We start from the raw sequence: 17,481 nt of genomic DNA, 5'->3' as shown, positions 1-17,481 counted from the left end.
GTTAAAAAAAAATATTATTAGATATTATTACCTTCTAGGTTGTTTTACAACTTAAGTCTTAAAAAAACTTTACTTTGTGTAATACAAGAAACAAAAAAGTTAAGATATATAATGCTTTTCCACACAATTATCATGTATTATATCTATGTTAATTATTCATGCTTACTATTACAGTTCTTTGTTTGCATAAAAAGTTTTTGTAATTAAAATAAGTTGAAACAAAGAAATGGACTTAATTTGAAGAATTTTACAATAAAGTTATTGCTATAAAAATTTTTTAGCTTCATTTTCAATACTAAAAGCATCTAAAAAAACACATTTTTTGCTCTAGTATTTAAAAATAATTGTTATTCATATAGAAAATTAATTTAACTTTGTATTTTTCTAATAATTATATCCAAATGTGCTCATTTATTTCAACAAACCTCAACAAGGAAAATGTTGATTTTAAAATAGTTTAATTAAAAAAGTTCAAATATTTAAGTATTTTATAGTAAAATGCCTTAGCTTATAAGCATTTAAATCTGTTTTAAGTAATAGACTGCTGATTTATGTATTTTTAAGCGTTATTGCTATACATTGAACTGGGGTATGGCTCTTTTTTAATTTTGTGCCAAACTTTAATTTAGTGACTCACTTTTTTTTTTTTTGCTTTTTTAAACTTTAAGTGTTAAAATGGTTATTCAAACATGTAGTTATAACAATAAATAACAGCTTTTGTAGTATAAATAAAAAATGACGGATAACAACAAAACATCACTCCACAAAGTCATAATGGTAGGAGCCGGAGGTGTTGGTAAATCTGCATTGACACTTCAGTTCATGTATGATGAGGTTATTTGTTATTATAAAAAGATTTGTGAAATTAAATTTAAGTATTACACAAGTTTTATCATACTTTGCAAAAATAGTCAATTTTTAAACAAGTTACAGATAATTTTTATTGTTTTTTATGCTATTTAATTTATAAAAAATTGATTGCTTAATTTTTGTAATTAAATTCAGTTTTGTATGCACAGTTTATATGTTTCAGTATTTAGTATTTACTAATCAATAAAATATATTTTGATGTTTGTTTTCTATTTAGGATTTTGATTCCAAATGTTAAAGATTCTTTTGCAAAAAAGTTAAACAATATATTTTGTTAATTGCTATTTAAGTTTTAAGTTAAGCCAAAATTTTTTACTTGAACATTTACTATTTATATAAATTAAAACAACAACCTTCTGTCTATCATGAGATTTTTTAAATCAAACTTAGAATTAGATTAAACATTTTGTTGTACATAAGAAATTGTTCATTAATATGTTTTTGCAGTTTGTTGAAGATTATGAGCCCACAAAAGCAGACAGTTATAGAAAAAAAGTAGTCCTTGATGGTCAGGACAGCCAAATTGATATTCTCGACACTGCTGGACAAGTTAGTTGTTTTACTTTGTTTGAATGCAACACTTTTTTATATATGTACAAGTTTAACTTAGGTAACTTTTTTCATAGTTTCATATTATCCTCCTTTGTAAAAGTAATGAACAATTTATTTTGAATTATTAGAATAAATCAGTATGTGAAATATGTAAATGTAAAACTTTTTTTTACTGATGCTTACAGTTAGTAAACTGATTCAAAACAATTCATTAAAAAACACTTTGTTTTTTATGTTTTTGTAAATGTTATTTGTACATGTGTTGAATAAATTATATATTAATTAAGTTTGCCAAACACTCAAGCAGATTGGAGCATCAAAAAACCTGCAAGTAATTTGCATATACAAAAGTAAGACTTTTAATATTAAATATAATAACTTTTTTTTTGTATAGTTGGTTAAGGGTAAGGGTATAGATTAAAGTATTAAAAATATGAAAATCTATTAAGAAAGTAAATGTTTTAATATATGCAAATTAGTTGCAGACTTTTCAATGTACCTCTCTCAGGCCATTTAGTGGAACTTGTTTTTTTTTTTTGCAAAACTAAATCTAGTTTGGATACTTTTTGGGTGCACAAGGATTCAAAATTTGACATTTTAAAACCTAATAATTCTGAAATAACTATTTTAAAAACCATTTTTTTCAAAAAAAAATTCTTCATATATAATCTTGATATTTTAACCATCACATACATTTTATTTGTTATTTAATGTTATTTAAATTAATTTTATAAAAATACTAAAATAAATATTAAATTAAAACTACAAAAAAATTTCTATTTTTTGTAAATGTAAATTTTCTCTTTTGATAAATGTTTGTTTGATTGGATTTACCATTATATTCATAACATTTAGACCAGAGTTAACAAAAAAATATTTCAAAAGGTTCCCTTTAAAGAAATAAAAAAGCTTTGGCACCTTCCAATTAAGATTTCTCATAAAGCTACCATTAGAAACGCCTCAAACATGTTTTGCTCTTCAGCATCAACCTCCAAATATCTAGTGATAGTTTCACATTATGACCTCATGGCCCCTTTTTGGCCCCTTTGCTGCTTATGGCCCCCAAGGGGGCTACTTGACCCACTTTGGGAAACCCTAATATAGATATTTTATATATTTTAACATTTTTTAAAAAATTTATGTTAATTTTTGAGATGTTGTGTTTAAAAGTATTTTTTTAGAGTTTAAATTTTCAGAATTTTATTTCGTGTATCTTAAATTAACATCTAACTATTGTTTCTATATCTCACTAACCAAAGATTTTTCGTACACCAGGTCCTTAGACTTAACTTTTAAAAAGCTTATCTTTTTTACTTCAATAAGCAATACATATCTCAGGCTAGTTTTTGTGTACTTGAAGCGTTTTTTATATCTTCCATAAGCTAAGGGCATAGGAGGGATAAAACACTTTTTTTAAACTTGATCTTATTTTATATAGTTTTTAATAAGCTACAAAATTGTTGTAACAGATTATAAAAATTCAAATTAATTTTTGAGATATATCCGGTCAAAGTCGGAGGCAGCAATGGGATCCTTATGGGAGGCGCAAACTAAAACAGATAAAATAGACTAATTCACTAAAAATATATCTTCTCCTACGTTTTTTGAGATAAGTGTTCCTTGATATATTTAGAAAATTCTGTCGGAAATGGATTTAAAAAAAATAAAAATTTTATATAAAAAATAAACAAAATGACAGTTTTTTTTTGTTTTTTTGTTATAAAATTTTAAATTTTTTAATATTTTGTTCTGACAGAATTTTCTAAATATTGCAAGGAACATTTCCTGAAAGCTTGAGGTAGTTATCTCAAAAAACATAGGAAAAGATAAATTTTTAGTGATTCTAGTTATTTGCTGTTTTAGTTTGTGCCTCCAACTTTGTCCGGCTATATCTCAAAAGTTATTTTGAATTTTTATAATCTGTAAAAAGCATCTTGTAGCTTAGTAAATACTATATAAATTAGATCAAATTTCAAAAAAAAAATTTTTAAACCTATATGCCCTTAAGTCTTTTTGTCATTACTTTGACATTTGTAATTACTCTAGCGTGATTAAGGCCATAGGGGGGTCCAACTTGATTTTTACAAGTTGATATCATTTTGTAGAGTTAAATCTGACCTATCAGACATTTTCAACTGCTTAGAAAAATTCAAAGTAACTTTTGAGACATAAGCAATCAAAGTTGGTGAGCAAATAAGGTTTCTAATTAAAAAGTGCAAACAAAAAAACACAAAATAAAATCTATTTCACTAAAAGTTTTTTTTTTTTATATTTACCAATCTTCTTCAAACTTTCACAGTAAGTTTAGTAATAATATTTAAAACAATTCTATGCAGGAAGTTTTTTAATTCTGAATAATAAATCTTTAATTAAAAAAGGACTTATTTTCTGTTTTTTATATAGAATTTAAAATTTAAATTTTTTTGAAAATTCTAAGTTTTTAAACTATATAAGGAATGTTTCCTGAAAGTTTGAGGTATTTAGTTTAAAAATTGAGGGAGAAGAAAGTCTCAAAAATTTCTAGAAAATTGATGATAAAAAAGTTGTGTTGCACATATTTTATTCAAAATTTTTTTAAAAACTGTATTTATCTCAATAAAAATATTTTTTTAATATTTTATATTTATATATTTACTTTAATATAAGCACTAATGTTAAGATTTGTAAAAAAATAGTTGACCTCCCTATGGCATTAACAGTAATATTTTTCACTTTTTGATTTTATGACTTAATTTTTTCTGTGTTTTATAAACTGGTATGACTAAGACTAGTCAGATAAAACTCAGACTGATTTTCGCTTAAAAAAGTAAAACTCTAAATCAGGGTTTTCCAAACTTTTTATCAGTTGACCCCCATTAAAGAAAATAAAAATATGAGGACCAATCCGACAAGACCTTTTAAAAAACTACTCTTAAATACACCTTAGACCTTTTTTATGCTCTTCACCATCGACTCCAAAATATCTGGTGTAAATTATTGTCCTCTGTGGCCCCTATACTTACTACTCATGGGCACTTTGCTGCTTACAGCCCCCTAAAGTTCTGTAATGTCTCAAGGGGGCCATATGGCTCACTTTAGGAAATCCTGCTATAGATAATATATGTATTTTTAGCAAAACAGAAATTTAAAGTATACTTTAAGTTATCAGTGGTCTTTAAAAAAAAAACCAAGCTAAAAAAACAATAAATTGACATAATGTAGTATTAATCTAGGATCAAGTAATTTACTTAAATAAAAAAGTTGAGTTTTCGCTTTAAATTGTTAGTTTTTAAAATTAGTTTCTTAAAAATTTTGAACAACTTAGTTTAAGTTATTTAATGAAGCTTTGTATAATTACTTTTAATTTTTTGATATCTAGATCTTCTTACTTTTAATTAAGTCAATGTCTTCCCGTTTTACGTATACTAACCAGCTGAAGGTTTATATTTAACTGTATAAATGATTAAGTAGTAAACTTGGGATTTTCATTGAAATCTTTTGATACTAAATTGTCAATATGAGAATATTCACGAAAAAATAAGACTTTATTTAGTAGTTGATACTACAAATAAAAATATTGAGTTAAATTTCATGTCAAAAAAAAAAAAAATAAATATGTAGATCATGTTTATTTTGCGTTTGTTTTGTTTAATAGCTTCTTATAATTTTAAAATTGTTGCCATAAATATACTTTGTAATGTGTTAATTTAAAAGCATTGTATTATTTTGGTTATTAATTACTTACCATAATTAACTATTAAGAAAATTTTGTAAACAACTTTTTAATTAGATACCACATTCTTAAAGCTCTAAACAAATTATTATTGTATTTTTTTCTTGTTATAGTTAAAAAATTATTATTGTAATTGAGTGAATAGATTTTCTATATTTAAATGAAAGGTCACTTTACAGTTATAGTGGTAATTATTTTGCTTTAAACTGATGATAAATTTTAAAAAGTCTAGTTAAGTAATAAGCATTGATACAATATAAAAAGCACACTAACAAATCAAGTAAACTTGTTGATTATTATTAATATGTTTATTTTTTCATATTTTTACAACTTTTAATGTTTTAAAAATGTACTTGTGCAATGAGTAGCTTTTAGAATTTTTTATTTCATCATTATGTTTTCTTTTAGCCATAATTAAAAAAAAAATCAACAGGAAGATTATGCTGCAATTCGAGATAATTACTTCAGAAGTGGCGAAGGTTTCTTGTGTGTTTTCTCAATCACTGACAAGTCCTCTTTTGATGAAACTAACGACTTTCGGTTGGTTTTTGTGCATTTACTGTTGTAGTTTGTTAACAACTCAGACTTATATAAGTATTTCAACTTATAATTTAAAAAAAAGTACGGTTATTATTGTTATGTACGGAAAATAACACGCATTTTTCGGTAAAATAGTTATTATTGGTTACTTAAATAGCATTTTTTTTTGGATTGATCACGAATAATTGGTAAAACTTTTTTTGATGAAGATGGTTTATTTTACAACTTAAAAATAAATCAATGGAGTGCTTATTGGCATATGTTTTGCCTAATTAGATAAACAAACACTTTTACTAAATAGTTATGTTTGTTTGCAAATAGTTATTTGTTTGTGTACATGTAAAGTTTTCTTTTTTAATTTAATAAAAACTTGTTACTAATATATAGCTATTGTTAAAAATTTTTTATGCCATATTTATTAGTACAAGTCGAGATTAAATCAATTTTTTGCTTAATTTAATTGAATTAGCTTATTTTAACTTATTTTTATCTTTGCAACATCATAATTTTATTAGGGTTTTTTTTTATAAGTGTATTTTTTAAACATATTTGAGATTATAAAGTCAGGTAATTTTTTTATATTCGTTCAATACTTTACTCTTTTTCTTAAAGTATTTTTCTAAAAAAAAGAACCGAAAATTTTTTCTAAAAATTTAATTTAATAAAACAAAACAGGGAACAGATATTGCGAGTAAAAGGAGTGGACAGTTCAACTGCATCAAGCATTCCATTTTTATTAGTTGGAAATAAATCCGATCTCACTGAACAAAGACAGGTTTTTGTTACGTAATTAGTAATAGAAAAAAAAATTGAGTGAAAGCTAATTAAAATTAGTATTATACTGTAATTGCGCTTAATATCTTGAATTCAAGTAGTTTTTATATTCTTACATCAAATTTTTAGAAAAAATAAAGTAGCAAAGTTTAAACGACGTTGTTCTGTTTTTATAAGTCAATAAAACTATTCCTTTGATTTTTTTAATATTTTTTCGAAAAATATTCAATTGCATGTTTGAATTGTTTATAAGTTTTAAATACAACAAATTTTTTTTAAAAACTCAAGTCAAATCAGTTTCTCTGTAAAACAGGCCTTATTATTTATTTGTTGAATTATGCATCATGTTGCTTAACAGACGGAATTATTTATTTGTTCAACGGTTATTTATCTCCAGTCTGACTTTTTGTTTTACAAATTGGTCGTTAAATAGAGCTTTTTAATCTTTAAATGAACTTTTGTTTAAGTTAAAATTGTGTTTGTAGAAAAAAAATATTAAAATAATCTTTTTTATTTAAAGAAATCTAAAAATAAATAGATAGTTCATTTTGTATAACAAAAATAAAGTTGTTGAAATGAATTAAGTTGACTTTGTTTTTCATGTTCATAGTTTGTATAGTACATTGGCAAAAACAGCCAGGTATCAAACTTAGTTAATTTTATACCTTTCAATTAAAACCCACACATGTAAAATATGATCCAAGTATGCAAATTCAGCTCTCCTTCCACAAACTTCATTAGTTATTCATTAGAGATTATATATCATGTTATGCAACCGAGGCGTGATTATTTATTTATATATCTTCAACGGTTTTTCAACTTTTGTCATATTTGTTGTTTTACGACTTGGATTCTAATAAGCCAAACTTCTCTTTAGTGTTATTCGGTTTTATAATATAATATTTTTAATTTCATGTGTTTTATTTATAAAAAAGTAAACAGTTATGATTGCTAAATATCTTATAACACGTACAATTTTTTTTTGTCATTCTTTAAGGGTTTGTATATATTCACTAGCAAGTTAAGTTTCAGCTTCAAACGATATTTAAATTAACACTAATGTCTTCGAATTGAGAGTATACTAGGGCTGCCAAAAAACCTAGAAAACCCTGGACTTTGACAATTTAAACAAGTTAAGAATTAAAATTTCGATTTAACTCAAATATTTATCATATATATAAAAGAAGTTTGTCGTTAAAAAATTTTTTAATAAACTTATTCAAAGTATCATTTCAATTTTTCATACTATTTAACACAGTTTATTACCTTAAACTTAATTTTAAACCAAAAATAGACCTAAAAATGTATACTTTTAAAAACTTGGAGGAATTTTAACAACTTGGAGAAAATTTGCCAAAGGCACTTGGCAACCCTGACATACTTTGAATTGTTTCTTACAAAAAAGTCAAAGTTTACTTTAGCTAAAAATTGTGTTGTTGGTCAGAGGTCTCGGGCCGTAAGTCGCCCGCTTTAACAGTCTTAAAACAATTTTATGAATACGGTTTGGTAAATCTTAGTAAAATCAAGTTATTACTGGTATGCAGTGAAATATAAATATATGGTTTCTACAATATTTAAAGTCTTTTTAAGCTATAGACCAACGTTTTTCTCATGTGTTGTAGTTTGCACTAAAAACAAGAGATAACAAATCTGTACCTTAAAAATAATTAATTGCTAAAAAGAAAACTGGAAATAAATTAAAAATAAGCTATTGATTACCCAAATAAAAAAGCATTAGTAAAAGGTTTGATAGTTTATCTCTAAGTGAAAAAAATTCCTGCGTTTAAATACTTTATTAACAATGAAAAATCTGAAACGATAATAAGTATAAATATAATAATAATATAATATATAAATATATAATAATAATAATAATATACACATATCTAATAAAAGCATTGATTAATTGTATAAAGAGCTACAGTTCAATTATGCTACACTAAGTATTTTTATAATGTGTCTAAACTGCATAGTTATTAATAATTAAAGCTTTAATTTTTAGATTCAAGCGAACTTTTTTGAAGTAACGTAGTATTTTTTAAACTAATGATTAAAAAAGTAAAATCCATAACAAAAGCTTTTACTGCTAAATAGTTTTTTTAATAGCCAAACTGGTAAAAAAGTAAAATGCTTTGAAAAAAAAAATTTGATCAAAAAAGGATAAAATTTAAACTTGAAAGAGTTTCTTAAAATCTTTGATTTTTCATGTATGTTGTAAAACAAAGTAAACTCAAGTTGACATTTTCGTTTCATTTCTAATCAGGATATATTGTATTTGGTAGTTGCTTAAAAAAAAGTTTTATTGGTCTTGTAAGCTAGAGACTTTGAGTTTTTTAAGATCATTATTTGCATATTTTAAAATAACTTAGATTTTAATCAAAAACTTGTATTTATGAATTAAAAAATAAATACCTGTAATGAAACTAAATACTCCAAAAAGTATTTTATAGTGTTTTATAAATTAGTATTTTTAAAATTTACTCATTTTGTTTTGTGATTGAAACTATTTAAACGAGTTATTTTTAAACAATTTTTTCAAAATAGACTAAGGTTTTTTCATGAAATACTTTTCTTACTTTGCTCCTTATAAAGTTCAAAATTATTATTAGGTTTATTATCATCGGTTAGTAATACTAGTAATTATGCTTTTTAATAAATATGTGGTTCAAAAATGTTTTCTTAAAGGTAAGCGAAGAAGAAGCGCAGCAGTTAGCAGACAAGATGGGCGTCCGCTACGTTGAAACTTCAGCAAAGTTCAGAAACAACGTTGACAAGGTGAACATTCGATATAATTCGTTGCATGTAACACATGCATGATCGTTTTCATTTGTTTCCTTTTGTGTTTGTTGTTTTCAAGTTTTTTTTTGTTCTGTTGTATTAAGGTTATAAAAGCAATATAAGAAAAACATAGTTAAGTTGTATACAATTGGTAATTTGAGTCCACGAAAAGTTTTAAATTGAATGCCTTAAATTTATAGTTTCATGATTTTCAAAACACAAGAAAAAAATTGAATAGTGATAAGTTTGTTGTTAAGTTTAAAAAAAAATACTTTTTTTTATCATATATAAATTTTTTAACGTATGCACCAATTTTAAAATTACTTTACTATAATTTTTTAAGTCAGTTCATAGGTTTTCATAATACTTACAGGGTTGCCACTCGGTCAGGAAAAGTCAGGAAATCAGGAAAAGTCAGGAAAAATTTAAAAAAACTACAAAAGTCAGGAAAAGTCAGGTAAAAATGGGGGGTTTTGAAAAAAAGTCAGGAAATTTTATAAAATAAAAAAAAAAATTCATATTTTGTCAATTTAATTTACAAAACTCCTTGTTTTCCAAAGCCTTCAAACGGTAAAAATTTATTAAAAGTCCTTTAAAGTCAGAAAAAAAATCCAAAATTTTCCTGGTAATTTGCAAAAATATTTAATTTAATTTCCAATGCCTTCACCTGGTATAAATTAGTAAAATATCCTTTATACAACTGCAAACAGTTTCTATTAACATATTGAACAAGTACCCTACTTGAACAAGCAGATTTTGTAAGCTTTTTAGTATTGATGATCTGTAGCAAGGACACTTCCATAGTGAAACTGTGATATATACACAAAAATTGTAAAAGTTCCTTATATGTTATTTGTTTATCTAGATACATTTATGCTAGGAAATGCTAAAAAAATGTGTCCTTTTTCAGACAAGCTGTGTTTATAAGGTGATAATACAAGTATTTTGCTGATAGAGCTGTTTATTACAAACATGAATCATACACAGATGGTTTAAGTGGTGTACTGGAAGTTTGATAGAGTTCAGCAAAAAACTGTTGTTTTTAACCTGTATTAAAATTAGATTGAAAGCTTTATATAGTTTCAAGTGTTAGATTATGTAATTTACAATAAGTTTAATTTAAGAGTATGATTTAGAAAAGTCAGGAAAACTTTGGTAAAAAGTCAGGAAAAAGTCAGGAAAAGTCAGGAAATTTTTCTCAGCTTGATCAGTGGCAACCATGTACTTAAAATTTTACATTAAATACAGTACTTGAGTAGTGAAAAGTTATTTCATCAAGTTAATATTTTACAATAGTTTAGTTTTTTTTTATTATACTTTAGTAGAGGTACAGTACACTTAAGCTCTGTGTTTGTGACATAAAGTCCAGGCTTCACCGAAAATCTTGAACAAAAGTTAAACTTTATTGCAAATAATAATTAAATATCATTTTAAAGTATCCACTCAATTACTGTATGGTGTATATGTCCAGGGTTGCCACTAAATCTGGAATCCTTGAAAAACCTGGAATTTGACAATTTTTAAATTTATGTAGTAAAGTTTGGATTTGGCACAAAAAATCTATTACATAGATATAAAGTTGTTGTCATCATCAAAATTTTTTTTTATTATAAAACAAATTTAAAGCAGCTTTATAGTATTTTTTCAATGTTGTTATACTACATAACGTAGTTTTTAACCTTAAACTTAAATTTAAACTAAAAATAGATCCAAAAACATTTACTTTTAAAATCAGAAAAAATTTATATAAAATCAATGACAACCCTGTAAGGAAGTTTAAGGTAACAATTGGTAGGTTTAAGTTAAGAAGTTAGTCAACCTAAAATAACGCATAATATAAACTATAGTAATTTTAACATTGTTTTTAGATTTATACCAATTGTTATTACTTGCTTAATACTTGTCATAATAATTTTATTTATAATTTAATGTAAGTTTGTCTACAAAATATTTTGTTCACAAAAATAGCTTAAAAATTTACATTGTTTCAATAAACTAGTCATTTAGATGCAGTTTTAGAAAAAATTACTAAATAGTTTAGTGATGTCCAACCTATGGACCATGGGCCTTATTTTTTGATAGTTTTAAATCTTAACTTCCGATAAAATTTAAATTGATGTAACAATTTAAATAAACTTTTATCTTGTGCATTTGTGATTATTATATTTTTTATCAAGTTAGCTAAGAAAAGCTTTTGTGGATTGATTAAATACTTGTGTTCAAAATTTTACCGAACAGACACGCTAATTATACATCCCTGTTTTACCATACAAAATAATTTTAATGCATTGATAGTAATTATTTTTTAGATTTAGTTTGTGCTGTTAAAAAAATTAACTTTTTAGAAAATTTAGTTAAGTGTACATTTTTTGCAATTAAAAAAAATCTTCTATTTAAAAGATTCTATGACGAATTTGAAGCAAGTGATCTTTTGAAAACAACAATAAAAAGAGAGTATATGACAATTTGTCAACGGTTTTACAGAAATGTTATTTTTGCTGCAACTGATCTTAAAGTTTTTTTTTACTAGCTCCTGTTCAAACTAAATGTTGCAAATACTTCCATAAAACTTAAAAAAAAAATAAAAAGCAAAGCGCTTTTTTAGTTAAGAAAATAATTTAAATTCTTTTTTTTTTAATTTAGAGTTTAAAGTCTACTTGTTAATCATCAGTTCTTTAAAATAAATATTCTAATTTAAAACTCACAATCTATAATTTAGATTTTAATTCTTATACACACATACTTTCAAATACATTAAAACCTCCCCCATTTTTATTTAATATTAATCAAATCGCCCAATTGTTTATAATGTCTTGGCATAGAAACGACGACATGGTTTTACATTATATTAATAAACTTGAAGTTTTTTCTTGTATGTAGTGGCAAAAAACTTTAATTCAACGGAACTTTAGCTTTTAAGCTCGATTTATTTTTTGTTAAAAAAAAATTCGAGGTAAGTCAATCAAGTTTGTAGTGTTTTTATTTTTTTTTTGCACTTATTCAGTTCATGCATGCCACATTATTTTGCAGGTTTTCTTCGATCTTCTGGCTCTGATACGGAGTGAGAAGAACAAAAAAGAAGAAAATCTTCCTCAGAAGCAGGTTCAAGAGGACCAGGGCTGCTTTGCCAACTGCAAGAAAAGATGTAACATCATGTAAATACATCATTACAACGTTTGAAATCATGATGTGTTTTTATGTTGAAATAATACTTCCTTTCATCATATTGATACTTCAGTAATTGTTTTTGTGTTTTCAAAGTAACCATTCTATCTAAAGACCTAACATTTCTCTCCATTTTCAGTGTTAAACTCTTAAATTTAATCTTTATTTGCAGTTTTCCTGTTCTTTTAGTATAAGTTCAGTTAAGTTAATTTATTGTTTTTTTCTAAGTTATGAAATATTCTGATCATCTGTAGCATGTTTTTTCACTGAATTGTATTTTAAAAATGTTGAAAAAATAATAATACAAGAATTAAGTTTGAGAAAACTAAAAGCTACAGTTTTTGGGTGACTTTCAGATAAGTTTGATAAACGTAAAAAAAGTTTTGAAGGTTTTTTTTTTTATTTGGAAGTTTAAATTAACTTAACTTTGAAACTGTTAATTTGATGACCAAAAGTTACTTTTTCTAGCTGAACTTTTTTCTAATTACTGAGATTAATATAAAATAAACACTTTTTTGAATGAATTTTTTAATTGTATTAATGAAAATGATTTATTTATACCAAAGTTAATAAATTTTTTTTATCTTAAATTTAAAGTGCTTTTTTTAATTTGTTACATGAACTACTTTATTCTATTTGTGTGATAATTCATCTTAACTTTTGAAAACTATTTTTTTGTTTTTTATCATGTTTTTTGCCAACATATTTCAACGTAAGTCTAAAACAAAATCTTTTACTGACAATTTGTATTTTTTTGAAAATATGTGGTCAGTAAAAAATAAAATTTAAGGTTTTGAGTTCAATTCTTGTTTATATATAAAAAAATTAACTTTTTAAAATCTGTAAATTATATTTTAAGAATATGTGGTAAGTAATAAATATAATAAAAAACTTTTTTTAGTTAAATTCTTAGTTCTGTATTATTAAATGAAGTGTATCATTCAAATTTTTTTGTTCAAGCCATTTGTATTTTGAATTATTACATTTAAGTATCAAAAATGCTTTTAAATTTTATTAAAATTGTTTGTTTATTTTTGTTAATAACACTTAACAATGTTTACTCAAAGTTAAGTTACATTAATTTATTTAAATTTTTTATTACACTTTTGAAGTTTCATAATTGTTTTTGTTTTTTTAAAGAAGCAAACATTCTAATTGTTCAGTGTTTTTTCTACAAATACTTCTACTTACTTTCATTTCTTAAATTTTAAATAAATGCAATCTGATCTTTCAATTACTAACCAGCTTGAGTTCTTTTAAATGAAATTTTATTAAAATAAACAATTTAAATGCTGAAGAAATTTTTTCTGAAGTTTTTTTTAACTTATAGGTACAAAGTTTTGTTTTATTTAGTTATTTTTATCTTTATGTATGTAACAACTTATATTATTAAGTAGAATAGAAATTTTTTAATATTTTAGTAAACAAAAAATACTTGAATATTTATCATTATACTAGTTGTTAGTTAGTCATAAACTTTTTCATTAATTTCTTATGACTGTTTTATTTGTAATAGGTTATTAAGTATAAAATTCCTTAAAAACTAGCTAACGTAATTTAGCTTCCAAATAAAAATTGCTATCAATAAAAAACTCAAGAAGACGTATTTAAGAGAAACAGCTTAAAGGTCAAATATGTACTTAAGATAACATAAGTATTTGTAGAATTGAATTTCGCTAGAATAGTTTTGTGTAACTGTAAAAATTGAATTCTCTAGTTTAACATGTTTTATAATATGTATGCAGGATAAAACACAGCAGCTATTTAAGACTGTCCGTTAAGTTCGTTCTATTTTGTGTTATTGCGACAATTAAAACAAAATTACGTTACTCAAGTAGTTTTTATTGGCTAAAATAATCATATTAATCAATAGATGTGTTTTGTTATAGATTTAATGCGAAGAAAAATTCGAAAGTTTACAAGAAAAATCTTTTTATAGATATATGAGAAATATTTTAAATATTATTCGATTGTATAAAAGTACCCTCAATAAAAGAGTAATAAGTAGGTAACCAAAGTATGTTTTAAATGTGATTCATTTTTATCAATCATTCTTTTGCTTGTTTTTGTAAAATTATTTGCATGAAAGTGATTTTATGTTTTGCACGCAGTGTTATTGAAATATAGTTTATTAAAATCAGTATGATTTTAACTAGATACCTTTACTTGTAAACCTTTAATAACCTATAATAGTTTTTCAATTTAAATTTTGTATAGTTTTTGACAAGTATAATGTTAAAAAATGTATAACTACTGGAAAGTTTTTAAGTTTTACTGTTTAAAAATGACTTAAGTTTAATATTTTAGCTTGTTAACGTTTTATTAAGTTTTTGTTTAATAACAACTTTTGTCTATAAAACAGTGTTTATAGACCTTGGCAGAGTAAACATTATTTTTTCCTTCTTTTAAGTACAGCAGCTATAGTTAAGAGTAATGAATAATTTTATGTGTACAGTATACCCCTATAGTATTAAAATGTTACTACTAAAATTTGTGCTCAGACCACACCTTATAACCATTAAATATATTTTAAAAATTCAGGCTACTCACCATTTAAATACTCTTTTTAGCAGTTTAAAGTTAAAATAGTTGTAAGTAAACACTACTTTTAAAATTAAGTCTGTTTCTATTGTTTTTGTTAATTATAAAAATGTTTAATTATCACACTTAAATTGTAAATCTTATACGTTTTGAAGTCATTGAAAATACCACATTAAATTCAAAAAAATAATTATAGACCAGTAAAAAAGCTAGTTAAATGTTTAAATCAAATTAATAGTCTAAAAGATAAAATTATTAGTTATTATGGTAGTAAAATGTTCTAACAAAATAGAAGTTTTTTATTTTTTTATGTAATTTTTATAACAATCAATAAAATATATATAATATAAACATAATAATTTATAACTAATTAAACATTTTATTTTGTTTTAGCTTCTAGAAAAACCATAACACCAATTAAAATACAAACAAAGTATTTATACTTTAAATTAATGTACACAAACTTGTTACTAATATTCAATGATTTTTAATTAATTCAGTGAACATTTTTTAGTGAAAAGCCTTTAATGTTCCTTGCTAAAATTATATCTATAAAAATAATCTTTAGTTAAGAAGTAGTTGGTGTTTGTAAATCAGGTAGATTATTTATAGACTCATTAAAACAGCCGAAAATATTTTCTTAAGTTTTACTTACATATTAAGATAGAATTTTAAAGAAGCATAAGTGTTTTAATTCATTTTGATAACTTAAGTTAAACTAAAATTATACTGTTGAAAATATTCTGCCTGTTGTTATTTTCTATTAATGTTTATGAAGATTTTTTGTAAGTCAAACCAATCGCCTAAAATGGATCAACCTAAAGTTTTAAAAGGCTATAATGAATGTCTAATTTTAGATATGTTCAGAAACGTGTTTATTTTGTTTCTTGATAACAAGCTTGTAAGAATCTTTTCTTCAATACTCTTCTAGTATAACTTTAAAATTTTACATCAACTTTTGCTTACTTGTTTTAAGTTGTTTATTCGGTCTAAAATATTTTATATGACATAAAATGTTCAGACTGTTTTTTATTTTTTTTACTAATGTTTTAGAGAAGTAAGGTTTTTACGCGGCACTTTTGCACTCTAAACTTAAAATACTAAAACTTTACTTCCATTTAAATACCTTAGCTATGTTTTATGCACAATTAAAATGCTTATTACTTTGATGTTAACTTTTTCTTACTATTATTCGTTGAATTAAAAACATATATGTTCTGAATTACGACTATTAAGTAGTTTATTTTTATTTTAAAACCTTAAAACAGGGTTTCCCAAAGTGGGCCAAGTGGCCCCCTAGAGGGCCATGACAGATACTCAGGGGGCCATGAGCAGTCAAGGAGCCACAGTGGTCCATGAGGCCATAACTTGAAACTTACACTAGATATTCTTGAGTTGCAGATGAAGAGAAAAACAAAAGGTCTTATATGTATTTTATGGCAGTTTAGAAACTTACACTAGATATTCTCGAGTTTCAGATGAAGAGCAAAAAAAAAAAAAAAAGGTCTTATGTGTATTTTATTGTAGTTTATGAGTAATCTATATGTTGAAGGGGGCCATTACTTTTTCAAACTCTTTAAAGGGGGCCATTAGCAAAAAAGTTTGGGAAACCCTGCCATAAAACAATAATTATTCGAGTATTATTTTGAAACTATAAATCACGCAATTATTCTTTTTTATCTACAGTTTTAAACTTTCATAATATTTCTATTTGTTTAAATTTTTTATAAATTATATTATGCATTTATTATATGGTGGTTGGTATTTGTATTTATACTTGTGACCTTTAACTTAAATTACAGTATTTATGATAATATACTTTATGCGGAACTATATAGTCAACTATTTAATATAATAACTCTTAATTTGTGTGCAAAATAAATTTCAATAAAAATTTGTATTTTGACAGGTATTCTTCGATTTGATGCGGATGGTAACTGAACAAAAAGAAAAAGAAAATGCACAAAATATGAAGGAAGATAAAAAAGAAAGCAAAGGGTGTGCTTGCGTTATATTTTAATTTTATATCAAAATTAAATTAAAATGGATAAGAAGAGATTTTTTTTAATATTAGTGCTTAATTTTTACTTCAGTTTTTTTATGAAGATTTTTATTAGCTGCTATAAACTGTTTAGTATTTAATTATAAAATAATATTTTTTTGCATTGAGCATTTATTACAAACAAATCTTCCAAGAGTATTTTTGTTATTAAATTAAATGATCGAAAAAAAAATATATATTTAAATTCATGGCAAAACGACCTAACTTATTTAAAGTAGTTTTTTTTTTTAATTTTACTTACGAAAAAAAGTGTTTGTTTAAAAATTACCACAAAAAAAGATTGAAAAGTATTATGATATAATTTTTTTAAAAACTAAATAAATGTTTACATAAAAGTTTCCACTGTAAGAAATTTAAAAAGATTTAAGTAAAATCATAATAATTAAAACAGCCGACTTTTGTTATATATGACGCTGTTGTTAACAAAAGTCATTAAAAACTTATTTATTTGCAAATGCTAGCTACTTTCGTGTCTTATGAAATTGTG

The 17,481-nt window shown here is 24.2% G+C and overlaps 1 protein-coding gene across 2 annotated transcripts; it reads left to right on the top strand.

The window, feature by feature from the left end:
• The first annotated feature begins 712 nt into the window (after positions 1-712).
• LOC145848601 (ras-related protein Ral-A-like) lies at positions 713-17,144 on the top strand. Of its 2 annotated transcripts, none has more exons than XM_082953968.1 (6): positions 713-834; positions 1,318-1,419; positions 5,568-5,674; positions 6,350-6,449; positions 9,134-9,223; positions 16,842-17,144. In XM_082953968.1, exons 1-6 carry the CDS (start codon positions 736-738, stop codon positions 16,950-16,952), a joined length of 609 nt encoding a protein of 202 aa, XP_082810094.1. In that variant the 5' UTR covers positions 713-735; the 3' UTR covers positions 16,953-17,144. The 2 variants fall into 2 exon arrangements, with proteins under 2 accessions (XP_082810094.1, XP_082810088.1); XM_082953962.1 differs by lacking the exon at positions 16,842-17,144 and adding an exon at positions 12,257-12,957.
• The last annotated feature ends 337 nt before the right edge of the window (positions 17,145-17,481 follow it).

Source organism: Thalia democratica, chromosome 1, assembly GCF_965202585.1.
Source record: "Thalia democratica chromosome 1, ktThaDemo2.hap1.1, whole genome shotgun sequence".
NCBI lineage: Eukaryota > Metazoa > Chordata > Thaliacea > Salpida > Salpidae > Thalia > Thalia democratica.
Note: the sequence above shows the minus strand (reverse complement) of the source record. Positions and strands in the feature narration are given on the sequence as shown.